Raw genomic sequence first — 24173 nt, forward strand, 5'->3', positions numbered from 1 at the left:
GACACACAGGAGACAGTCCCTCCTCTAATGGGATCTGTGCTCTGACGGAGGAAGCACAGGGCATTAGGGATGTGCTCAGTAGGCACTGACCCAGCCTGGGGCATCAGGGAGGGCTTCCCGGAGGAGGAGAGCCAACTCTTAGGTAGAGCCTACTCTTCCTGACGTGTCAGGAAGTGAAGTGTCTTGTCTGTCTCTCCCTCCATGTATCTCTGGCTCCGTCATTGCCTGTCTCCGAAAAGTTCCAAGACTTTCTCAGTATTTCTCCCCACCCGTGAGGTCGGCTGCCATAACCAATGACCACAAACTGTGTGACTGAAAACAACAGAAATTTATTCTCTCACAGCTCCGGAGGCCCGGAGGCCCAAATCAAGGTGTCGGCAGGGCCATGGTCCCTCTGAAGGCTCCAGGAGAGGATCCTTCCTTGCATGTCCCAGCTTCTGGTGGCTCCTGGCATTTCTTGGCTTGTGGCCACATCACTCCAATCTGTGCCTCTGTCTTCACGTTGTCATCTCGGATCTCCCTCTGCCTTTCTCTCATAAGGACACTTGTCATTGGATTTAGGGTCCAGGCAGATAATGCAGGAGGATCTGATCTCAAGGTCATTAACTTAGTCACAGCTGCAAAAACCTTTTGGCCAAATTAGGTCCCATTCACAGATTTGAGGCACCTTCCTTTCTTCCTTCCTTCCTTCCTTCCTCTTTCTTTCTTTCTTTCTTTCTTTCTTTCTTTCTTTCTTTCTTTCGTGTGTGTGTGGGGGCACCATCCAACCTACTATATCTTGGATGAGTCGCTTCTCTCTCTCACCAGCCTCAGTGTTTCTATCTGAATAATGGGGCTAATTTTTTAATATTATTATTAAAGCACGGGGACAGGACCGAAGGGCAGGAAGAGCTCTATAATGGGGCTAATTTTAACCCCACCTCATGGGGCAGCTTTGAGGGTTGAAATAAAGCCTACAGGGTGCATGGCATGGCCTGGTGTCTAGAGAACTCCAGTCAGGGCGGCTTTTCTCCATCAGATTTGGGTCCCTCTTCCACTTTTCCTGACGCTTTCCCCACTTTCCTGCGTCTATGCCTCCATCGTGTTTCCTCCATTCCTCTTTTTTCTTTTTAAGTTTACCTATTCATTTTGAGAGGGGGGAGGGCAGAGAGTGGAGGGAAAGAGAATCCCAAGCGGGCTCCGCGCTGACAGTGCGGAGCCCGACGCAGGGCTCGAACCCACCAACCGCAAGATCGTGACCTGAGCTGAAATCCAGAGTCGGATGTTTAACCGACTGAGCCACCCAGGCGCCCCTCCCCCGCCTCTCCTCTTTGTTTCCCTCCTCTGCTCCTCCACTTCCTAAGTGGGGAACTCTGGGCAAGTCGCTGATGGCTTCTGACCCTTGGTTTCCTCATCTGTAGAAGGGGACCACAGCCTCTACCCCATTGGGCGGCTGGGGATTACACGAGCGAGTTCACAGGAAGTCTCAGAACTCTGCCTGGATGTCGTAGCTGCTTATTACTGTAACTTATTATTATTGTTGTTGTTGTTGTTGTTGTTGTTGTTGTTGTTACCGTGTTATCGCCATTGTTTCCTTTGTCTTGCCTCTTTTCCCTGTCTCCATAGTTCCCTCAAGCATCTCTCTCCACGTGTCACTGAGTTTCTGGATATGTGTCTCCTTGACCTCGAAGCCTCACGGGGCTTTCAGGGTCCATCTCTCCCCGTTGTTCTGTCTCCCTCTTCTTCTCCCTCTTCTCTCTCGTCGATTCTCTGATGCTTCGAGAGGAGGGGCCTCATCTCTTAGGCTTAGTGAGACTTAGCGACTCACTTCTGAGGGACAGAAGAAAACAGAAGTGATGGTGCGTGGTTTTGGAGATTAGGTCATAGAAGACCTCTCTCTCTCTCTCTCTCTCTCTCTCTCTCTCTCTCTCTCTCTGTCTCTCTCTCACAATCACTCACTCTAGGGAAGCCAGAAGTCACGTTGTGAGGCCCACTGGTGAGGAGCCCAGGCCCTCCTGGCAACCGCCGTGTAGGAGAGTGTGGAAGTGATTCTCTAGCCCCAGTCGACCCTTCAGATGACGGCACCCTGGCCCATAGCCTAACTGGACCCTCATGAGAGGCCCTGAGCCGAACCACCCAGCTAAGCCACTCCCAAACTCTAACCCCTCAGAAACGGTGAGACAACAGATGTTTGCTGTTTTAAGCCACTGAGTTTGGGGGAGATTTGTTCCCCCCATATCCATTGTGGCAATGGATAAGTCATACATACCTTTCTTTCTCGCGTTTTCTCTTCATTTCTGACTCCCTTTGGGCGTCCCTGTCCCCTCCATCTCTAGGTCCTTGGAATGTCCGTTCCCAATCCTCTATCCAAATGTCTGTCTTTCTGCCTCGACTCTCTCCCTTGACGTCCGTTGGATTGTTTCTGGGTCTCTCTCCCTCCGTCTGGGCCCCTGGGTCTCTGCCATCTGGTCCTTTCTGGCTCTCTCTCTTTCCCTGCAGTGTTTCTACTCAGGTGCCTGTGTGTGTGTCTGCCTCTTTCTCTGTGTTTCTCTGTCTCTCTCTTTAGTGTTGGCTGTGTCACTCTGGATCTCTTTTCTATTTCTGTCTCCCCCCCCTCTGGCCTTGCCTGGCGTCTCGTTCTGGCATCTCCGACCTGCTGGGTGGATGGGGCCCTCTGTTGCTATAGCTAAGTGTGTATCCGTATTTCTTGCTCTGCCTCCATCAGTATCTCTCTCTCTCTCTCTCCCTCCCTCCTGGCCTCCCCATCTCCAGCCGGCGGTCCCCCCCACCCCGCCCTGGCGCCCCGCGTCCATCTCGGGCTCCCTTTCCCTTCCCAAGCCTCTGCAGTTCTCCGACCTCACCTCCGGCTCTCTCGCCTCCGCCTCCCCGGCTCCTCCTCCCGGCTCTCCCTGTCCCTCTCCAGGTCTCTGCCTCCCCCTCCTGGTCAGCCGCCCGCACCGCACACCCCGATCTCCCAGGGGATCCCTCAGCCCGGTTAAGGCAGCCCCCAGCCGAGGCCGAGCGGGGCGGGGGGCGGGGGCTGCAGGCGCCGGTGTGGGCTCCAGCCCGGGTCCCCGAGAGCCGGGGGACCTCGGATCCTCCGGCGCCAGCGGGACCATAGCACCGAGACTTCGGAGGACTGTCAGCGCCACCTTAAGCTCCCCCCCACTTCCCCCTTCTGCGGAGGATGGGAACTGCCAGCTCCGGGCCCTAGGTGTCCCGGCCAACCCCCCCCCCGCCCCGCCCCCATGGCCCCGGCACAGTTGGAAGCTGGGGATCGGCCCCCAGCGACCCCTCCATCCTGCCCCTTGGGCATCCCCCCTACACCAGGCCGAGGAGCGTTCGCTGCTGTGAGATCACCCGCCCCCCCAGCAACAACGACAAAAAAATTAAATAACACCCAGAGAGAGAAGAGAGGGAGGGGGAGGAGGGAGCGGGGACGAGGGAAGAGAGAGAAGGAGAAGAAACAGGAGAGGCAGGAGAGGAGGAGGTGGGGAGGCAGGGAGAGAGAGAAGCTGGAGACAGAGACCGGGAGGAGGAAAGAGAAGCAGGATGGAGACATGGGGTTAGGTGGCTGGGGGGAGGGGGGGGAGCTGGAAGAAGACAGAGCGAAGAGGGAGGGTGTGGATTAGAAACCAGGAGGTAACCCCGGGGAGAAGCAGGAGGCAGAGAGAGGCATAGGAAGATCAGGAGGCAGAGGGAGGCTGGAGGGTTGGGGAAAAGAGAGAAAAGGAGGAGAGGAAGGGAGAGCAGGGAGCGGAGGCGGGAGGGGATTTGGGGGGTCTCGGTCCTCCCCACCACCGCCTCGGTGTTCGGGGAACCGGTCTCCCTGTGGGGAGGAGAGGCAGGCTGGCAGTCCTGGAGGGACCGGGTCCCACAAAGAGGGGCTACAGGAGCTGAGAAAGGGGACCGGGACATTGGGAAGGGGTCGTTCAGAGGCCTCCCGGGGATGGGGGTTGCAGCTCGACTGAGCGCCCCTCGAGCGCTGGTACTCTGGGCCGCACTGGGGGCAGCAGGTAAGGCCCAGTGAGGGGGGGTTGGGGCAGGAGCCCCTGGGTGGGGGGGTGCCCAGGAGAGGGGCTCAGGCTGCTCTCTCCGCAGCTCACATCGGACCTGCACCTGATCCGGAAGACTGGTGGAGCTACAAGGATAATCTCCAGGGAAACTTCGTGCCAGGTGCAGCCAGGGCGGGGACCCAGGAGTCCGGGCTGCTGGGTGCCTCCTCCCTCGGACCCAGGAGCCCTCTCCTCACGGGACCCGGGAGTCCCAGCCCCTTCCTCCCTCCCTCAGGAGTTGGGCCCAGCCTCTGAACCCGGGAGCTCACCATGGGACATTATATATGTGCATTTCAAGTAGTGAGTGGGAGTGAGTGGAAGGAAAGAGTGTGGGGGTGGAAGAGAGCGCGTGTCCCTTTGCAAGGAAAGAGGCAGGTAGGTCCCGGCTGTTCCCGGGAACCAGTGGGTCGCCGGCCGGTTCCCCTGCCTTGGCCAGCCCGGTCTTGCAACTCCTCTTCCCCATACATTCATTATCCAGCTGCGGGACACGGGAGACTGAAAGAACTACGACTCCCATGGGCGCCTGGGCGGGCCGGCAGCGGATGGGTAGGCTGGCTGCCCTCAGGCCTGCTGGGAGTTGTAGTTCCTTCCCCCCAATGGCTTAATGACTTCAGATCGGTTTCATCCAGGAGGGTGCTAGATGGTCTTAGGAAACGCCTCCAAGATTCTTCTAGGACCCAGGATCCTGGATCCCAGCCCCCTCCTCCCTCAGACCCAGGAGTCGCCGTCTCCTGCCCTTCCTCTCCTGGGATCCGGGAGTCCAGACCACAGCCTTGTGGGCAGATCCCAGCATTGGGATCCAGTCCCTATTTCTCACTCCTTTTCCTCCCTGCCCCATCCCTGCTTCCAGGGCCTCCCTTCTGGGGCCTGGTGAATGCCGCCTGGAGTCTGTGTGCTGTGGGGAAGCGGCAAAGCCCCGTGGACGTGGAGCTGAAGAGGGTCCTTTATGACCCCTTTCTGCCCCCACTGAGACTCAGCACTGGGGGAGAGAAGGTAAGGGGCCTCGTGGGAGGGGTTACCCAATCCCCTGGGGGTGGGTCTCTGAGGTGGAAATCTAGCCTGGGGTAAGGAGGGGCACACACCGGGTGGAAAGGAGGCTCCTTACGCTCGAAAGTGGATCACCTGTTCCCCCCTCCCCAAACATGGCTCGCTGGTTTTTCCACATCTGTAAAAGCAATTGTCAAACAAACCGCTCTCGGTGCTAGGCCCCGTTTTAAAAGCTTGATAATAAGTCTTCTAATCCTCAGAAACCACACCATGAAACAGGTGCTATCACTGTCCCTATTTTATGGATGCAGACACGGAGGCACAGAGAGATTGGGTTACTTGTCTGAGGTCACACAGCTAGAGTGCCATCCCTGGGATCCAAACCCAGGCGGTGTGGTCCTAGCCTCCACGTTCTTGCCCACTTTGCAGTGCCATTTCTTTTCTTTTTTTTTTTTTTAAATGTTTATTCACTTTTGAGGGAGAGCGAGCGAGCATGAGCGAGGGAGAGGCAGAGAGAGAGAGAGAAAGACAGAAAACCTGCAGCGGGCTCCAACGTGGGGCTTGAACCCACAAACCAAAGATCATGACCTGGGCCTAGCTCTGTGTGTGTGTGTGTGTGTGTGTGTGTGTGTGTGTGTTTTCAATTATTTAAATAAAAATACAGGGGCGCCTGGGTGGCGCAGTCGGTTAAGCGTCCGACTTCAGCCAGGTCACGATCTCGCGGTCCGTGAGTTCGAGCCCCGCGTTGGGCTCTGGGCTGATGGCTCGGAGCCTGGAGCCTGTTTCCGATTCTGTGTCTCCCTCTCTCTCTGCCCCTCCCCCGTTCATGCTCTGTCTCTCTCTGTCCCAAAAATAAATAAAAACGTTGAAAAAAAAATTTAAATAAAAATACAAAACATCCCATCATTGTCCACAAGGTCCTGCATCATCTGGCTCCTATCTCCTCTCCTTTGCTCACCAAGCTCTGGTCCCACTGGCCTCCTTGCTGTCATGGAAACAGGCTACCTTAGGGCCTTTGCACTTGCTGTTTCCTCTTCCTGGAATGCCCTTCTCTCTGCTCTTTGCAACTAATTCCTACTTATCTTTTAGGTCTCCACTCAAATGTCACTTTCTTGTGATGGCCTTTCCTCATCCCACCCTACCCCACCCCCGATCTAGGCTGGGTTTCCCATTACACCTTCTGAGAGCTTTCAGTTCTTTACTGCATGAGCATAAGATGTAATTCATTAAGCAGTTACTTATGTGATTCCTTATTTATTGTGTCTGCCCCCTTAGCATGCAAGTTCCATGAGGCCCAGGGTTTTTGTCTACTTGTTTTGCTCTCCTCCTGGCATCCATGGCACATAGCAGCAGCTCAATAAATATTTGTTAGTGAAATAAATCCAGCGATCGTGAGCACCTGCCACGGACCAGAACAGAGCCTGCAAAGTCACTGGTGTTGAAACTATGCTGAATGATTAAATGACCGTCGGAAGCAGGAAATGTAGGCGTGGAATGCGGGAGCGAGAACATCTCTCTTCGTCCCTGTGACGGCTTCCACCTCATTCCACCTCTCCCGCAGCTCCGGGGAACCCTCTACAACACCGGCCGCCATGTCTCCTTCCTGCCTGCACCCCGGCCCGTGGTCAACGTGTCTGGGGGGCCCCTCCTCTATAGCCATCGACTCAGTGAGCTGCGATTGCTGTTTGGAGCGCGCGATGGAGCCGGCTCTGAACACCAGATCAACCACCAGGGGTTCTCTGCGGAGGTGGTGGCCACTGACCTCTGACCCTTGACCTTTGCCCCAAGTTGACCCAATTGCTCCCCCACCTTACCTTTCTTTTGAGGCCTCACCCCATCCTCTTTCATAGAACAGCCCCCCGAGCACTGAGTTTTAACCTGACTTGAGACCCCAAGGGCCCAGAGCTGTACCCGTTCTCTCCTCCCCTTCTGCTGGGGGACCCCCACTCTGTGCTTCCCTCCCAGGTGCAGCTCATCCACTTCAACCAAGAACTCTATGGGAACCTGAGCGCCGCCTCCCGGGGCCCCAATGGCCTGGCCATTCTCAGCCTCTTTGTCAATGTGAGCCCAGGCAAGAGTCTGAGGGAAGGTGGGGTCTGAGCCAGAAGGAGTCTGGGAGGCCCAGGCTCCCGCGTTCTGGGGAAGGAAGGGATTGGGGGCTCGGGCTTCTGGATTCCTACTTCCTCACCTCGTACCCCCACACAGGTGGCCGGCAGCTCAAACCCCTTCCTCAGCCGCCTCCTTAACCGTGACACCATCACCCGCATCTCCTACAAGAGTAAGTCCCTGGTGCATTGGTGGGGGCCTGGGGGAGCAGTGTGTGCACAGGACGGGAGCTCAAGAAGGGCACTCCTCTTCACTCTCGCCCGGTATTCCCGCAGATGATGCCTACTTTCTTCAAGACCTGAGCCTGGAGCTCCTGTTCCCCGAATCCTTTGGCTTCATCACCTATCAGGGCTCTCTCAGCACCCCGCCCTGCTCAGAGACTGTCACCTGGATCCTCATCGACCGGGCCCTCAATATTACCTCCCTCCAGGTGACCCACTGTGCCCTGCAGCCCCTTTGGCCTGGCTAACCCATTCCCTGGCCTGGGCATCCTCCCTTGGCCTCACCTACTCTCCTCCCTTCTTCCTTGTCCGACTGTTGGGAGGGTCAGACAACCTTTGGGGGTGGGCTGGGGCTGAGCAAAGCCCCGCCCACCCGCTCGAGGGGCGGAGCTTCCCCTGAGACCATTCACCCGGACCGTTCCTTATTCACTCTCAGTTTCCCACCCCTCCCACGGCAGATGCACTCCCTGAGACTCCTGAGCCAGAATCCTCCGTCCCAGATCTTCCAGAGCCTCAGCGGTAACGGCCGGCCCCTGCAGCCCTTGGCCCACAGGGCCTTGAGGGGCAACAGGGACCCCCGGCACCCCGAGAGGCGCTGCCGAGGCCCCAACTACCGCCTGCATGGTATGGTCCAGTCTGCACCCCCCTCCCCCGCACGTCTTGGTCTAACCCGCCTATGTGTTTCTCCCCCCCCCCCCCTTGTTTTCCCAAAGTGATACAGTCCTACCCACCCCTCTGCCGTTTCTGTTTGGTCCAGCCTCCTGAGCTCGCGCTCGCTTTCTCCCTTCTACGTGTGTGTCAACATGGTACAATCCACCTCCACGCCACAGACCGTTGCTGGTCCCTGATTTGTCTTTTCCTCTTCACCGCTTGCAACCTGCAACTTGTATATAACCCGAACCCGAGCCACCTGGCTTCCCTGTGGTACGATTAACTACTGGGCCGTGGTTCCTATTGCTATGGTTTTCCACAATGGTACAGCCCGGATCCCTTCCCTGTTTCCATGTGGTACAATCGCATCGTGTTCCATAATCTGACACACACCCCCTTCCTGGAAATCAACATGGTACACTCCCCTTCCCTTTCTGCTGCCTCCCTGTGGCTCAGCCCTGCGATCTAAAGGCCACCTCTCCGGCTTCTCCACATGGTTTGGCCCAGACCCCCCCCCCCCCCCCCCGCCCATGAATACCTTCACATAGTTGAGTCTGATGCTGAAACTGGACATCCCTATTCCACCCTCCTGCTGCCTCCTGCTGGTTCAACCCAGTGCCGGTCCAGAATCTGACCGTTTTCTCCAGCTTGTCGACCTGGTACATTCCGGGTTCCCCCTTCGCAGCCTCCCTGTGGTTAGAGCCCTACGCGGCCCAGCCCCCGCCCCTCTGCAGGGTCCAGCCTGTGGTGCCCTAAACTAACTCTCCCCCACCGGTGTCGTCTGTCTTACAGTGGATGGTGCCCCCCATGGTCGCTGAGACTCCCCATCGAGGATTGCGCCTGTCCTTTCCAAGTCTCCCCACTCGGGGAGGGGAGTCACCCCCAAAACAAAGCTATTAAAGGGACAGAATACTTCCTGTTTCTTAGTGGTCTGATTCTAGGCGCGGCGGGGAAACATTTGGGTATTGGAGAACAGCAGCCTTCTTCTAGAAACCAATCTCCCTCTTCCTAAACCGCACCACTCGGTTTTTTGGCTTCCTGTTTCCCCAAACCGTCATTTAGATTAGCGGCTCCTTTAAGTGGCGCCTCTTTCATTCCCCCCAACTCACCCTCCCCGTCGGGCAGCACGCGCAGAGCCATGTGCTTCCCCCTCCCGCCTGCCTCATTGGCCCGAACTGGGTCACGGTCCCGCCCCCAGTGCCGTCTCCCATTGGGCAAATGTAGGTCAGGGTCCCGCCTCCCACCTAAAGGCGCAGCAACTTCACGCACTTAGCCCCTCACGCGCCCTCCCGGGCCTTGGCGGATGCTGGGGTCCCATTGGCCGCGCGTCTCGAGGGGTCAAGACGCGATTGGCCCGTGCGTTCAGCCGGAGGGAGGCACGCGGCTGGGTGCTTGGCCCGAGAGGCAGGCGGGGGCCGAGAGGAGGGGTGTGCGCTGTGGCGTCGGGTGTTTTGGTTTGGCTTTTTTTTTTTTTTTTCCGCGAAAGAAGTTTGCGTTGGCCACGCCTCAAGGCGGCCGCCTCCTCTTGCCCCCTCCCCCGCCCCTCCGCGCACACCTCTTGGTGCAGATTGCAAAGCGCCTTCCGCTGAGAGAGCTGCAGATTTTGCAAGAGCCTAGCTCGCCCACCTTGCTGGAGCGCCTTGTGTCCCCCTGAACTCCGGGTTGCAAAGAGCCGGTTGCCTGATTTGACCACCCCCTCACCCGGACTGCATGGTCTCCTGGGACCCTCTTGAGTTGCACGTTTCTGCACTGAGGACTGCGAATCCCCGTCACTCCTAGGATTTGCAGTGTTCTGGATACTGGAGGCTTGCAGGCTACGCTCGCCCGCTCCTGGGCAGGCACTCGCCCGAACCACAGGAGTGTGCCGCTGACTGGCAGGCCAGCTCTTCGCCTCTCCATGAGCCCGTGAGCTTACGGGCAGGTGCCCGGTGATGGCGCGGCCCGTGAGCGACAGGACCCCGGCCCCACTGCTGCTGGGCGGCCCAGCCGGGGCCCCCCCTGGCGGGGGAGCGCTGCTTGGGCTGCGGAGCCTTCTGCAGGGGACCAGCAAGCCCAAAGAGCCATCCAGCTGTGAGTTCTAGCCCCCGCCTATCCCAACTCGGACACCCAACCAACTCCCTTAGGGATTCAAATGCTGGGGGGGGGGGGGGCACTACCTCCTATCGTGCCGAGAGTCCATTCTCAACCTGCATCTACTCAGTTACTAGGGTGTTTAGGACCCTAGATCCCTCGGCACCTAGGATCCAAAAGTATCTGCTTGAAGCCCATCCACCAGGAGGACCCAGGAGTCCCCGTGTCCTCTTCCCGGAGGACCCAAGAGTCTAGGCCCCAGCCCCCCCGCTTCCTCTGGGTTATGAGAGTCCGGACCCCTGGGGTCCAGGAAAGAGGGAGGGGGTGTGTCGGATGCTCACACGGTATTGACACGGGCTTGGGCGGGGCCTCCTGGGGTCACATGGAGTCTGGGGATGAGGAATGTGCCCCAGGAATAGAGCCCCTTCCTGCCCCTTACAGAGTGTGGGGGTGGGGAGAAGCGGCTACAGTGAGCAGGGGGGTAGGTTACAGAGAAATTACAGAGCCGTCATTTTTTTTTTTTTTTTCTCTCACCTGCCCAACCCTCCACCTGCCTCTTTTTGAACTTCGGTCCTCCTTCCGTGGCTCTGTACCTTCCCTGGTCTCTATCTTACCCCTCTCTGGGTCTCTATCCTCCCCCCTCTTTCTGAGTCTCTCTCTCTCTCTCTCTCTCTCTCTCTCTCTCTCTCTCTCTCTCTCTCTCGGTCTCTGCCTCCCTCTCTGTCTCTGCCGCCCCCGTCTGTGCCTTCTCTCTCTGGGTCTCTTTCGCTCTCTTGAGTCTCTGTTGCTTTCTCTCTCTGGGTCCTTGCCTTCCCTCTCTGATCTCTCCCTCTCCCCCGTCTCCCCCCTCTTTCTCTGGATCTCCGCCGTGTGGGTCTCAATCCCCCCATTCTTCCTGTCTTTCTGTGTCGGGGTCTCTCCTCCGTCTCTTCCTTCCCACCCCACCCGGTCTTTTTCCCCGCCCGCAGGTCTCCTGAAGGAAAAGGAGCGCAAGGCGGCTCCGCCGGCATCCACGGTCCCCGGGCCGGGCCTGGAGACGGCGGGCCCGGCGGATGCCCCAGCTGGGGCGGTGGTGGGCGGCGGATCCCCGCGGGGGCGCCCGGGGGCCGCGCCTGGCCCGGGTCTGTTGGCGCCGCTGCTGTGGGAGCGGACGCTGCCGTTCGGCGACGTGGAGTACGTGGACCTGGACGCCTTCTTGCTGGAGCACGGGCTCCCGCCCAGTCCGCCGCCCCCCGGCGGCCCATCACCGGCGCCCTCGCCCGTGCGCACGCCCGCACCCTCCCCGGGGCCCGGCTCCTGCGGCTCAGCTTCCCCTCGTTCCTCGCCGGGGCACGCCCCCACCCGGGCTGCCCTCGGGGCCGCGGGCGGCCACCGCGCAGGTGCGACGGCGGGGGCGGGACAGGGCCCCGGTTGGGCGGGGCTTGGACTTCGGGGGCGGGGCTGCGACCCGGGGATGCGATGGTGGGGCTGGGGTTGTGCGCCCGAATTCTGGGTCCTTCTAGGCGAGAGATGTTTGGAGAGAAGTCCGGATTCTGCGTCCCTTAATGCATCAGGGTACTGGGTCTCCTGGATCCATTGGAGATAAGGGACTTGGGACCCCAAATTCCAGGAAGTATGTCCAGTAGGGAGGTAGTGTGGATTTTTCGGTGGGACGTGGGGACCGAGGGTCCGGATACTCGAGGAGCCGGGACTGGGATCCCAGAACACCGGAATTATTTACTGGGGAGTGAACTGCACTCCAGAATCCGGGCCCAGAATCGGTGGAGTGTGGAAGGACCATAACTCGTAGGTCCTCTACAAGGGAGAAAGCAAGGTCTGGGCACAGACTTCTGTTTCACCAGGATGTAAGGGACTGTCTGCCCTGGTTCCTGAGTCCGCCAGTGGAGAAGGGCTAGCACCCCGGATCCTCTAGAGGGGAGAAGGTCGGGGATCTTCATTCTAGATCTTACATTGAGGCGAGGACCGAGCCTCCTATGTCCTGGGAGAGGAGGGGCCGAGGATCCCAGAATCCTAGTGTGTATCCCAGTGGCGAGGGAGAAGGAGGTCGAGGGGGCCGTTTCTCAGTGTGTTCCCCAGAGTGCAGGAATGCCTGGATCTTTGGAGGTTGAGAGGTTCGAGCTAAGAAACCCCAAAGAGCCGAAGGAAAAGTGTGCTCTCTCGAGCACTGGGGGGGGGTCCCAGGGGCGGTCTGCAGGTTGGGGATTCCGGGACACACCTGCCCCTGGCCGGACCTCCGGGCGGAACCAGGGCCCTCCCCTTCCCAGCCGCACATTCCCGCGCCACGTGAGTCCTCTCCTCTCTCCTCCATAGTGTTGGCTTCGCGCACGCGCGGTCACGCGGAGGGGGCGGGGCCTGGGGAACTAGAGGGCGCCCGTGGCTGCAGGGGGGGCGGGGCGGGAAAGCAGGCGCCCGCACGTGACTGGCCCTGAACCTGTGTCCTCAGCTGGCCCCGGCTTGGTCGCTCTTAAAGGCACAGGCCGCCCCTGTCCCCTCTCTTGAACCGACCTCCAAAAACCTGTCATTTCCGCTTTTCATCCCTAACCCTTCGAAGCCAGCAGCTCTTAAGAAGCTTACCTGAAGCCTTTTCAGTGCATTGGATTTCTTTTTCTTGAGCAGCCCCCAGGGGGGGGCTAGGCTTTGGTCAGGGATTCAGTAAGCAGGATTCAGGCTAGACTATGGGAAGGAAGCTGACGCTGCCAATCCGAAGGCCAGAGGTGTTAGAAGCAATAGACCAGACTCGTGTTATTTAGGGTAAGTCAGTTATAATTGGGCTCATTTCCGTGTTTGTGAAAGTGGAGTCGGTTCCATGATTTCTAAGCTACAAGGTAGCTTAGGGACCCTTCGTAGTTTATATTAGAGAGGTTGATCTCTGGCAGGCTTTACGGTAGGCCTCATAAGGGCCTTCCTCGGGGTGGAAAAGATACCTGCGCAGGGGGTAGCCTCTGCGAGTACCAAATATATACACACTCAGGTGGCACATTCTGTTTCCCCAAGGCCTGACCTCTCGGGACACACCCAGCCCTGTGGACCCAGACACCGTGGAGGTGCTGATGACATTTGAACCCGACCCAGCAGATTTAGCCCTGTCGAGCATTCCTGGCCACGAGACCTTTGACCCTCGGAGACATCGCTTCTCAGAGGAGGAACTTAAGCCCCAGCCCATCATGAAGAAGGCTCGGAAGATCCAGGTGCCAGAGGAGCAGAAGGTGAGCACTGCCAGATGTGGGATGTCGGCATGGCCTTTACAGGCCCTACGGCCAGGGATGGCCCTTTCCTCCCAGTCAGGCCTGGGCTCCTCATTGGGGTTAGCTCTCAAGGTTCCCTTAACCTACAGCCAAGGATCAGTCAGTCGTGCGAAGCCGTGGGGTGTGACGGGGCTGAGGTTTGGGCTTGAGATTTGCAAAGATGGTATCATTATGGGATGCAGTCTCAATCAGCTTTGCTGGGCCCGGTTGTACAGGCTTGGGGCTTGGACCAGGCCCAGTTACTAAGGACAGCATTCCTTAGCAGCAGGGTCTCAGTCTGTTTCTTCTGAGCCGCTAGCCCTGCTGGGGCTGGTCCTTTGGTCTCTGATTTGGGGCATCGTTCAGGGTGCTTGCGTCCGCCTAGGATGCAGACTTTGACAGCCTCTCTGGGCCTTGTTTTCTGGGCCTGGACTGCTCCCTGGTGAGAGACCTCAAGTTCCCATCAGCAGCCAGAGCTGCCTTCTGATTTGGGGCAGCGACCGCTTCTTTCCAGTCTTCTCCCTTTGGCCAATTCTGGGGCCTCCCCTAGTTAAGAGGTGTCCTGGCTGCTCACCAGACTTCACCTTACCCTTGTGTAAGATGCGACTGCTCGAAGCACCGAGGATTGGCCTGTAAACCCAGCCTGGACCGGCGGTTTCTCTTGTCATGGGGCCTGGACCGGATTTACCCTAGTGAGCAGGGACGAGGCTTTAAGGAAATGGGGATGTGAGGTCATCTTTTGGAGCTCTGGGTGGCCCTTGTTACTAAGGAGTGGTCCTCCTCAACCAAATTCTAGGACCAGAGAACCCTAAGTGTAATGATGTGGGGAGGCCTCAGGATAGGCCCTTTTGCTAAAGTACAGCCCTTCTGGCAACCAGGACCCGTTGGGAAGAAGGCAGCTCTCTGGCCTCTATTCAAGGCCAGTAGGTCAGAGACTGGCTACAGTCATTGGGACCACTTAGACATTATCTTTGTTTGCTGGGGAAACAACAAGGAGGTTGCCTTGACAACCAGGTCCAAAGGCCCCCAGCTCTGGAAAGATTTATGGGACACAGAACCCCATCCCTGGGGAGCCTAGGCTTTCCTTAGCAACCAGGATCTGGGCCGGTGATGCATAAAGCAGTGCTTTTTATGGGGAGAAGCCCTCTGACCCTGAAGGTCCCATCCCGTTGCTAGGGAACGAGCATCCTTAGCAACCAGGGGCTAACTGGAGGCCCTTTGTTGGGTGAGGAGCAGTGGGGTCTGCTCTGCACAGTGGAAACATGAAACCAAATTGCTTTGAGTGCGGGTGGAACGATCTCACACCTTAGCTGTTGCTAGGGGCTTGCTCTCCTTAGCAACCAGATCCCTGGGTACCCATCCTAGGAGAGACCTGGTAACCTTTAAGCCCCACTGCTGGGCAAGAAACCCCCCAGAGGGTCTCTTAGATGCCTTCCGTCCTTGAAGGCACAAGGAAAGCTGCTACCCCTGGCCCTCAGTGCCTTCTCAAACCCCACCCCCAGGACGAGAAGTATTGGAGCCGGCGGTACAAGAATAACGAGGCAGCCAAGCGGTCCCGAGATGCCCGGCGGCTCAAGGAGAACCAGATATCGGTCCGGGCGGCCTTCCTGGAGAAGGAGAACGCCCTGCTGCGGCAGGAAGTGGTGGCTGTGCGCCAGGAGCTGTCCCACTACCGCGCCGTGCTGTCGCGCTACCAGGCCCAGCACGGAGCCCTGTGAGGCCGTCCCCTACCCTTGCCCGGCGGAGCTCTTCCCCGCCTCGCTCAGACTTGCGCCCCGACGCCCTTTTCCCTCCCCGCCCTGTGGCCCACAGGCCGGCCAGCTGGGTGCCCCAGGGACGTGATGATGCAGATAAATACATTTATATTTTTAAGAAAAAGCGAGCCTCCCCCCTCCCTCGCGGGGGCGGGGAGGGTCCTCTGTGTTGCCCCTGCCACTTCGGGGACCCCATCTTCCCACCGCCTCCGTTAACACACCCTGAATAAATCTTGAGAACCCCAGAGCCAGCTGTTGTGGGGGGAGGAGGCAGCTCCCTGGCCCCAGTTCAAGGCCATCGGGTCACGCTGGCCGCGGTATACGGGCAGGTCTGGGCTTGGAGCCACAAAAGGCAGCAGCTACCGGAAGCACCTAGGGTTGGATCCCTCCCACGGGTTGCGTGGTGCAGCAGGGAGGACGGTCTGAGAGGAATGCAACGACTGCCTTTATTGCATAGACCTTTTCAATTGCTCTGAAGATTGGGGTCGGGACGCACAGGAGACAGAAGACAGAAGACGGTCGTTTCCCCGCCCCCCACCGGCAAGGGGGTGAGGAGGAACAGTAGTGCAAATCCGAGCGTCGGCCCCGGGGAACCTGCCCCTCGTGGGCTGATTGGCCAGTTAAGTGGAGGCACCGGAATGGATGGGGCGAGACCCGGGCCCTGACTGGCTAATGAACTAAGGCCTTCCCCAGCCCGCACATGCCAGGTCCCGTCATTGGACAAGACGTAAGACAGTCCCCGCCCTCAGTCGACCTGGCGTCCTACGAGCCGGAAGCGAGGGTTTGGGCTGAGCCCCGCCCTCATCGGTCAGGCACTACCCTCGGGGCCAGCCCGTTTGTGACCATCATGAGCCTCCGGAATTCGGGCCACACTCCAACTTTACCTCTGGTCCCCTGGGGGCGGGCGCAATCCTGAGACGGGGCTGGGGCCCTTGCGTGTGGGACCCTCGCCCTAACTCTAGCAGCTAGGCCACGCCCTCAGGTCAGGCTCCGCCTCCTTGGAATGTTGGCTCCGCCCCCGGCGGGCCGCAAGCTTCGTTGGGTTCAAGGCTCCCGACGCGGGCAGCCGGGAGGCCCAGTGAGCAGCGTGCCGAGGCCCGGATGCATCTGCGCCTGCAGTGGCCCGTACTCCACCTGCTCTCCGTCCACAGTGAGCACGCCCCGAGGCGTGAGAGGCTCGAGGCGGAAGGCACGGGCCGCGGCGTAGCCCAGCTGCGGACAGCCCAGGCTGAAGTGGCTACCTCGCTCCATGGCCAGAAAAAGGCGTAGCAGCGCAGCCCGGGAGATGCCACCACGCACCCAGCACAGGTGCACCAGGCCGTCGTCAAAGCGCGCGTGGGGAGCTGCCACCAGGTCTGCCCCCAGGTGGCTAGGTGAGATGGCCAGCATGAGCACAAAGTCCCCTTCCAGCGTCACCCAGCCTGGGGGGAGTGGGGTGCCCAAAGGAGGGAGCAGGTGGTCATGCGGGCCCCTGGTAGAGACGGCTCCCGGAGAGCCGGGGGTGGGAGGGGGAAGCCCAGAGGATGCTAACGTTTCTGGGACCCCCTCGGTGATGGGTGACAGTAAAGCTGCCTTAGGGGAGCTAGGCGGTGAGGGCAGTGGTGGGTCTGGGGACAGGGGGGCATCCCCAGCCCCACCCCAGTCCCCGGCCAACTCTGGGCCCCCGCCATTGAGGGACAGGACGGGCAGGGGTTCAGGCGAGCCAGGGGAGGTCAGGGCGGGCTGGGGCAGGGGCAGGGGCAGGTCGGACACTGAACGATGCAGGGGTGAGTGTGCCACAGGTGGGGCCGGGGCCGGGGCGGGGGCCAGGGTCAGCTCTGACTTGGCACGGGGCAGGCCACGGGCAGGGGTGGGTGAGGTGGGCTCCACGGTGGCAGGGAGGTAGGAGAGGCGTCCTCGGTAGGTGTGCAGTGTGGCGAGGCCCAGCACCGTGCCCAGTGTGAAGCGGGCACTGCCCAGGGCCCTGAAGCGCTCGCTCTGGATATCCACATCTGACACGAAGCCCCAGGCCACAGACAGGAAGGACAAGCAGCGGGAGCCGGAGGCCAGCGTCACAGACATCAGGTCCAGCGGGCGGCTGCCGCCCCGGCAGAGTAGCAGCGAGCAATTGAGCAGCAGGTCCACACCCAGGGCAGGTTCAAACCTTCACAGCCAGAGACGGACGGACACAGTGGGAAAGAGTAGACGGGCTTGGGTGAGAGGCACAGAGCACAGGGTAGCAGGAGAAAGGCACAGAAGGGGTGGGAAGCGGGGAGAGGGGGGGGGGGGAGGGGCGGCGGGGCGGGACCAGGCAGGCCGGTGGCGGCCTGGCCCGCCTGCAGCAATCGGCCCCCCTCGGGATGGACTCTTCTTACTGAGCCAGGCTCCCTGTCAGTTCATTCCATGAGCGTTCCCCGAGTGCCATCTGTGTGCCAGGTACACTTCTGGGCACTAGGGACACAGCTGGGAACAACCAGGCAAAAATGTCGGGGGGGTTGGGGGGTGCATGGGGAGCACCCCAGTCAGACTGATTGGCAGCGGGCTGGCGGGCAAAGGGGACTTGGGGACATTAAGTGCCAGGCCGCAGGAGGACTCATCCCTCCCCTCACGGTGTCTGGCTCACCTACGACGCAGGACCCCACCTACCCCCCATGCTGGTTCACAGCTCCGGCCAAGGCATTGCCTGAGCCACAGGGGAGGATGCCCACGGGCGTCTTCACAGCCTCTTCCCAGTCAGGGCGGTCCAGGAATCCGTTCAGCACCTGGAGGGCGGGAGACCAGACACCTGGGTCCCGGGGCCAGGCCAACCCGGCATCCCAGGGCTCAAGCAGGATGCCCCCGCCCTACCTCAAACAGCAGCCCGTCTCCGGAGACCGTGACAATGCCGTCCCACTCACTCAGCCTCAGCCCCTGAACCAGCTCCCGGGCGTGGTTCTGTCGTTCTAGCGTGGGGAAGTCGGAGGTGAGCCAGGCTGTTCGGCTCCGTCCCCCCACCACGCCCCAGGCCTCAAGGCTCAGGAGTCCTAGCCCTCCCCCCCACCCCAGCCCTTACCTGTCTGGATGAGGTTGAAGGACAGCCCAGCTTCGGAGATCATGGGCAGCACGTGGGTCTTACACCACTGCCAGGCCAGGCCCCGCCCCCCCAGGGGATTGACCAATAGGAGCAATCGGGGTGGCTTTGGCAGAAGCTCGGGGGTTATTTCTGCAAAGAGAGGGGAAGGCGTCTGCGTGGGCCCCAGACCCAGGCCCCTCACCGCAGAAGCAGTAAACTGCAAACAGCCCCAGGGGAACTGGTGGAGGGCTGGCACAGGAGACTGCTGGGAAGTCAAAGGTGGGTTTTGTTTTTTTTTTTTTTTTTTCCTCCGGGGCTTCAGCTGCTGAGGCTCAGGTGTGCACCCTCCGCATCCCCCATCCCCCAAAGGCAGGACTTGGGTGTCTAATCCCAATGCCCTTTGGACCCATGTGTGGGAGGAGGAAGGAGAGCTGTGGTTTTCACTCTTCCTCTTCCTCAAGCACCTGGAATCCAGGATCAGGTTATTCCACCGTGCAAGGCCCCCTCCCCGATCCCATCCCCCAGGGCCCCCAGCCAGCCAGCAGGATCCTGGAAGACCAAGGCAGACTCACCAGCTGGGGACCCTTGAACTTCTACCTTCCTGTGCCAACTGAGAAGCCTGGGGGGGAGTGGGGCGCTCTGCCCAAAAGTCTCTGGCCACCCCCCCCACCCCCAAAGGCTGGATTAGATGCCACCTCTGGGCTCCTGGACTGCCCTAGGGGACCTCTGTGAGTGCCTGTCCCTGGGTGGTGACTAATCATGTCTCAGTCTGCTGCTCGCGCCAGCCTGGGAACCTCTGACTCATCTGTGGTCAGGGCCCATGGAAGGGGGGAGGGGACACAGACAACCACCTACGGGAGCAGCAGACACCAATCATGTTCTCTCTGCCTGTGGTTTTCTTCCTTCTGGGGCCCGTCCCTGTCTATCACTCTTTCGATACAGACCGAGAGAGACACAGCACAGACAGACACACAGTAGAGACAGAGATGCCCACAGAGGGAGACCCACAGAGACACCGAGGTGGCCCTAGGGACAGAGCGGCTGTGTAGTGCCTCACCCCCGTCCCCAGGCAGCGGCAGTCCACGGAGCAGACACATGAGGGCAGTGGCCCAGCGCTGGGCCTCAGCGCGGTTCTCCTCGTAGGTGGCCGCCCCGTCGACCCGAAAGGTGCGGGCGGCTCTGCGCCGGCCCCCGCGCCGGCCCTGCGGATAGGTGTAGATGCAGAAGTAGGCCGCCGCTGCGTCCGAGGGGCTGCGGCTCCGCAGGGTGCAGCAGCCGGACACCTCGGCCAGCGGGACCAGGCCGCCCCGGGGCCGGGCTTCAGGCTTTGGGCGCAGCCGCTGTATGTGTAGGGCCTGTGGTGTGAGAGTGAGGGCGAAGCGGGAGCTGCGGGCCGGGAAGGAGCCAAACTCGCCATGCAGGAGCGGGGTGCTGGCGGCCAATGGTGGCGGCGGTGGGGGGGCCATGGCCTTGGCCCTGTCCAGGGCGCTTCTAGGCCTGTGGCCCCAGCTCCAGGTCAGCTCCTGGTCTGGCCTCTGTGGGGAGGGAGGAGGGCAGGAGTCAGAGTCCAAGACCCCTATGGCTGATAGAGAAAAGCAGGGGCGGGGCCTGTGGACAAGGAGACAAGGGGGGCGGTGACAGACGAGATGGGAGCATCAGAAACAGACAGGCTCAGACAAGGGTGGGGGGAGACCTTGAGGACACAGGACAGAAGTCAGTTGTATAGGAAGGCTAGCATCCTGGAGGGTGGACAGCCAGGCATGCAAACACTCATTCACTTATCCCCCAAATAATTATTCAGTGCCCTCTATGTTCTAGTCACAGTGCCAGGCCCAGCGAACACAGCAGGGAACAGAACAGACAAAAATCCCTGCCTTTGTGGAGTTTATAGTCTTATCGGAAGACAGAAAAACGAGACGAAGAGGTAAAATATATAGTATGTTGGATTAACAAGGGCTTTGGAGAAAAATAAGGCAGAGGAGAGAGATCATGATGGTGGAGATATAAAGAAACAGACATGCAAAGATAGAGAACACCACGCACACACACGCGCACACACTCACACACACACACTCACAAGGTCATCTCCAGATGGAGAAAGTAACAAGGGAGAGACACTGGGACCCAAAGAGAGGGAGAAGTTCTAGGAGCCAGACAAACTCTGAGAGAAGGAGACCACCAGCTTCAAGGAGCAGACAGCTCAGATGATGACAGATACTTAGGAGAGTCAGAGTTTAGGGGCTCCAGGAGGTCCTCTGAGGATCAGAAAGACAAAGGACAGGGCAGACAGGAGGGGCGGGGGGGATGTAGACAGCTGGAGAGATCAAGAAAGGAGTGTGACACGGAGGAGCTAAGGAGTCAGAGAGTTAGAGAAGCCACATGCAGGCACCTGCAAGGGGCAGGGGCCAAAAGCTGGACCCCGAGCACTGACCTGGGCGTCTGGCCGCCTGCTCTCCAGGGAGGGGGTAGGAGCCGGGCCTGAGGTCCCCTCCCCAGAGACCTTCCCCCTGCCCTCTGCCCAGCTTCTGCCTCCTTCCAGCTCACCTTTGTCCCCCACCGCCCCACCCACCCAGCCACCTGCCGGTCCTGCCCTCTCCTTCCTGGGCCCAGAGCTGCCCCAGATGCACCCCCATCTATGGACTCACCCTCAGGAGTCACCTCTGCCCCCTGCCCTGGGCAGCTCCCTCAGGCTCCACCCCTAACTTGAACTGATCCCTCCCCTATCCGTTAGCTCAAATCAGGCTTAAGTAGAGAGTCCTAGATCTCCCCCGGTCCTGGGCCTGAGCCTCTGTCCCCAGGTCCTCAAGTCTCAGGCCCGGTCTCCATTCTCTCCAGCCCCTGCCTCCTGGTCCCCCAGACCTGGGCATGGGTCTCCATCCATAAATTCCCCCCAATCCATAAGCCTGAGTTCCTGTCTCCGGTTCCTCCGGTCCAGGTCCTGTATTCCCACCCCATTTCCAGAACCCAGTCCCAGACCTGGGTTTCCATTCCTGGATCCCTCAATCCCGGTTCTGGTCCTGCGTCTCCATCCCACACCCCTGGTATCCCAGTCCCGGCCTGCGTCTCCGTTCCTCTTGGTCCCGCAGTCCCCCAGACTCGGGTCCCTCATCCTACCCCCGCACCCTCCTCACACGCCGAGTCCTCCTCCGGGCGGCCCCTCAAGTCAGCACCAACCGCCCCCATCAGACCCAGGGGTGGGGGGAGGGTGTGCATCGTCTCAGCCAATGGCCGCGCAGCCGGCCTGAGCCGCACCAGTGAAAGCGTGCGGGAGGCGGGGCCAGCCGGCTCGCGAGCTTGGCGCAGGGACTAGCCGAGGGACAGCTCGAGAACTGGGCGGGGTATCGCGCTCCGCGAGATCAGCTGCCATAGTAGGTGAGGGCACACGCGCAGCAGAGGGGGCGTCACGACTCCATTGACAGCGCCGCTGACGCCATCTTTGTGGAGGGCAAGTGGTAGGCCTGTCCTGTCCATGGAGTTTATAAAAGAAAAGGGACGTGAGGAAGATCTCCGCCTGCAGATTAGAGACTGACCCTAACACAGGTAACAAAGACCCAGAGATATGCAACGGCAGTTAGTAAAAGAGACCCAGAAAAGCAGAGTCAGAGGCAGTAAGAGACTTACAGTGACCTCTGTTTTTCAGATAGTTACAGAAAGTCAGACAAGTGCTAAGAAAAACAGAGATATATACAAAGAGACAAAGACAATAGAATTGAGAACATGCAAAGCTAAGGCCACAAGAAGACCCAGAAAATGATGGACCCAGAGATGGAGACAGATAGTTCTGGAATGAAAGCCAGGGAGAAGAGGCTCATTAATTCATCTATTTACCTTGGATCCGAACCAGCATGGAGGCAGCCTGACATGGACATCTGCCCACTGAATGACCCAGTAACATGGCAAGACAAAGAAACAAAGAGAGAGAGAGATGGGGAGAACCAGTATCGGAGAGAGACCTCTAGGTCAGGGATGAGGGAGGAAGACGATGTTGGAGGACCAGAGGCCCAGAGGAACCGAAATCCACAAGTCAGAGAGCAAAAATGCTGGGGCGCCTGGGTGGCTCAGTGGGTTAAGCATCTGGCTTCAGCTCAGGTCATGATCTCACTGCTCATGAGTTCGAGCCCCGCGTGGGGCTCTGTGCTGACAGCTCAGAGCCTGGAGCCTGCTTCAGATTCTGTCTCTATCTCTCTGCATCTCCCTTGCTCGCTGTCTCTGTCTCTCTCAAATATAAAATAAAACATAAAAATAAATTAAAAAAAAAGAAAGCAAAAATGTTGACAGAGACATAGAGAAGCAAAGAAATTGTGCAATGGAGAGAAAGACAAGAATAGTATCAGGAGACCAAAAAAACAGAATCACAGAAAGACACCTGCAGAAGGAGACAGGGACAGAACTTGCTAAAAGTGATGAATGGAGGAAGTTCATTTACTGTCAAACAATGTTCCTTGTGTTTAAACCCAGAGTAGCAACAGCACCAGATGATATACGCCAAAGAATGATCCAGAGAGCGACAGGGGACAGAAAGATGGAGAGACAGGGAAACACACATCTTAGTTGGGGAGAAAGGCAGGCACACCAGACAAAGAGGCTGGGACTCAACAACAGAGACCAAGTCACAAACGTAAGGGCACAGCGACACGAAGAAAATTGTGTCCCACGGTATGGTGATCTTCACGTTCACGTGGACCCTTCCTTACCTGATCCCGCTGCTCCTCTGTTTCAAGGTGTCCATTCATCTGCTGGCCCTCTGCTTTGTTACCACATCAGCAAGACCCTGGTCCTGGGCAGGAGGCCATGGGAGGGTGGTATGGGCAAGGAGTCAGGCCTGACAGTGTGGGCCTGGCCTCTGGCTCCGTGGAAGACAGGTGGATAAGTAGGAGGATCAAGGGCAGGCCGACCGGAGGCCAGGCTGGATGTGCTGGAGGCCCAACGGGCAGGGTTTCCCTGAAGAAGGAGAAAAGAGGGGACAGGTCAGCTTTGTCACTGCCCCAGCCAGTCTGTCCGGTCTTACACAATAAGGGCTGATAATAGGAATGGAAGCTAATTTGTATTGAGTGCTCATGTGTAAAGCATGGTACTAAGCGTTTTTTTTTTTTTTTTTTTTACTAACTTATGTAATTCTGGAAAATATGTGCCAAGCCTATTATCCCCTTTTTGTAGACAAGCAAAGTAAGGCGCAGAGAGGTTAAGTGACTTGCCCAAGGTCACACTGTTAGTAATTCGCAGAGCCGGGATCTGAATTTGGCTCCAGCTGACACGACCCCATCTCACCTTCTTTTCTGTGTCTCTGCTTCTCCCTCAATCTCCATCTCCCTTCTCTTTCTAGGTCTCCATTTCCCTCACCCTCGGTCTCGGTCCACTCCCCCTCCGGGTCTCCAATCCTCCTCCCCTCTGAGTCTTTTCCTCTCCTTCAAAGTCTCTCCTCCCCCTCTCTTTCTGGAGCCTTTCAGCGATTCCCTCTCCACCCTACCCCCCCCCCCCCCAGGCCCGGGGCTTCTTGCGCCCCCTCCGCATTCCAGTACCGTGCAAAGCCCTCGCACTGATCCCGCTGGGTCACCTGAATCTCTCCGGCTGGGAAAAGCAGCCCCCAGATGGCAGAGGCTGAGGAGGGGGTCAGAGAAAGAGGAGGGGGAGAAACGGCATCTAAAAATGGGAAATGCGGGATGCTCTAGACTGGGCTGCAGCAAGCGGATCTCGGGTTAGATCTCAGGTAGGACTTCCCGAGCTAAGGCCGCGCCAAACAAGCGCGGCACGAGATAAGAGAGGTGAGCCAGATAAGGAAATGCCTGAAGCGTGGGGTCAGAAGTTTCCCGAGGTTCCGACAAGCCCCGCCAGCTCCGCCTCCTCACCTCCAGTACTCGGCCCGCCGGGTCCTCCCGGAGCCACAGAGAGGCCGTCGGCGTCGGGCCAGAGCGTCACCGCGCGGCGCGTTCTCCTAGCTCTGCGCCACATCTCTCTCGCTCCCAGATCCCTGTCTTCCGGAAAACTATCGAGAACAGGGACTGGTGGGGCCAGAGAGGCCCCCGCCGGGCTTGGCCCCTCCTCCTCGACGTAGCGCTCGTCCCCCGTTGGTGGTTCGTCCACTTATTCCGGAATCG

The 24173-nt window shown here is 59.0% G+C and overlaps 3 protein-coding genes and 1 long non-coding RNA gene across 12 annotated transcripts; 2 read left to right on the forward strand and 2 right to left on the reverse strand.

The window, feature by feature from the left end:
- Window positions 1-846: 846 nt before the first annotated feature.
- LOC123578106 lies at window positions 847-3092 on the reverse strand. Its single transcript, XR_006702231.1, has 2 exons — window positions 2249-3092; window positions 847-1809 (listed from the first exon to the last, which is right to left on the reverse strand). It is a non-coding gene; the product is annotated as an uncharacterized LOC123578106 (long non-coding RNA).
- A 114-nt stretch (window positions 3093-3206) lies between these two features.
- CA11 (carbonic anhydrase 11) lies at window positions 3207-8920 on the forward strand. The gene is made up of 9 exons (XM_045440697.1): window positions 3207-3995; window positions 4081-4155; window positions 4885-5027; window positions 6583-6768; window positions 6987-7082; window positions 7227-7299; window positions 7403-7557; window positions 7807-7972; window positions 8792-8920. Exons 1-9 carry the CDS (start codon window positions 3929-3931, stop codon window positions 8815-8817), a joined length of 987 nt encoding a protein of 328 aa, XP_045296653.1. The 5' UTR covers window positions 3207-3928; the 3' UTR covers window positions 8818-8920.
- A 125-nt stretch (window positions 8921-9045) lies between these two features.
- On the forward strand, window positions 9046-15292 carry LOC123578099 (D-box binding PAR bZIP transcription factor). Of its 3 annotated transcripts, none has more exons than XM_045440693.1 (4): window positions 9046-10069; window positions 11038-11448; window positions 13064-13275; window positions 14796-15292. In XM_045440693.1, exons 1-4 carry the CDS (start codon window positions 9931-9933, stop codon window positions 15009-15011), a joined length of 978 nt encoding a protein of 325 aa, XP_045296649.1. In that variant the 5' UTR covers window positions 9046-9930; the 3' UTR covers window positions 15012-15292. The 3 variants fall into 3 exon arrangements, with proteins under 3 accessions (XP_045296649.1, XP_045296650.1, XP_045296648.1); XM_045440694.1 differs by lacking the exon at window positions 9046-10069 and adding an exon at window positions 10152-10550; XM_045440692.1 differs by lacking the exon at window positions 9046-10069 and adding an exon at window positions 10437-10720 and having other exon boundaries at window positions 10757-11448.
- A 178-nt stretch (window positions 15293-15470) lies between these two features.
- Window positions 15471-24037, reverse strand: SPHK2 (sphingosine kinase 2). Of its 7 annotated transcripts, none has more exons than XM_045440687.1 (7): window positions 23925-24037; window positions 22773-23019; window positions 19136-19613; window positions 18079-18228; window positions 17874-17968; window positions 17673-17788; window positions 15471-17190 (listed from the first exon to the last, which is right to left on the reverse strand). In XM_045440687.1, exons 2-7 carry the CDS (start codon window positions 22809-22811, stop codon window positions 16092-16094), a joined length of 1977 nt encoding a protein of 658 aa, XP_045296643.1. In that variant the 5' UTR covers window positions 22812-23019; window positions 23925-24037; the 3' UTR covers window positions 15471-16091. The 7 variants fall into 7 exon arrangements, with proteins under 7 accessions (XP_045296643.1, XP_045296642.1, XP_045296644.1 ...); XM_045440686.1 differs by having other exon boundaries at window positions 23598-23935; XM_045440688.1 differs by lacking the exon at window positions 23925-24037 and adding an exon at window positions 23633-23918.
- Window positions 24038-24173: the final 136 nt, after the last annotated feature.

Source organism: Leopardus geoffroyi, chromosome E2 (genome assembly GCF_018350155.1).
Source record: "Leopardus geoffroyi isolate Oge1 chromosome E2, O.geoffroyi_Oge1_pat1.0, whole genome shotgun sequence".
NCBI classification, from domain to species: Eukaryota; Metazoa; Chordata; class Mammalia; order Carnivora; family Felidae; genus Leopardus; species Leopardus geoffroyi.

What these genes read in the sequence shown, in the direction of transcription:
- SPHK2 (XM_045440685.1), bottom strand. Translation starts at nt 21,291, where the DNA reads ATGCACACCCTCCCCCCACCCCTGGGTCTGATGGGGGCGGTTGGTGCT. An exon ending in CTTCAACCTCATCCAGACAG is followed by an intron (nt 17,969 to 18,078) that starts GTAAGGGCTGGG and finishes TCCCCACGCTAG; the next exon opens with AACGACAGAACCACGCCCGG. An exon ending in GCTGTGAACCAGCATGGGGG is followed by an intron (nt 17,191 to 17,672) that starts GTAGGTGGGGTC and finishes CTGGCTGTGAAG; the next exon opens with GTTTGAACCTGCCCTGGGTG.
- LOC123578099 (XM_045440692.1), top strand. Translation starts at nt 10,452, where the DNA reads ATGGAGTCTGGGGATGAGGAATGTGCCCCAGGAATAGAGCCCCTTCCT. An exon ending in TCCTCCCCCCTCTTTCTGAG is followed by an intron (nt 10,721 to 10,756) that starts TCTCTCTCTCTC and finishes TCTCTCTCTCTC; the next exon opens with TCTCTCTCTCTCTCTCGGTC. An exon ending in CGCGGGCGGCCACCGCGCAG is followed by an intron (nt 11,449 to 13,063) that starts GTGCGACGGCGG and finishes TGTTTCCCCAAG; the next exon opens with GCCTGACCTCTCGGGACACA.
- CA11 (XM_045440697.1), top strand. Translation starts at nt 3,929, where the DNA reads ATGGGGGTTGCAGCTCGACTGAGCGCCCCTCGAGCGCTGGTACTCTGG. An exon ending in ACCAGGGGTTCTCTGCGGAG is followed by an intron (nt 6,769 to 6,986) that starts GTGGTGGCCACT and finishes CTTCCCTCCCAG; the next exon opens with GTGCAGCTCATCCACTTCAA. An exon ending in CCCCAACTACCGCCTGCATG is followed by an intron (nt 7,973 to 8,791) that starts GTATGGTCCAGT and finishes TCTGTCTTACAG; the next exon opens with TGGATGGTGCCCCCCATGGT.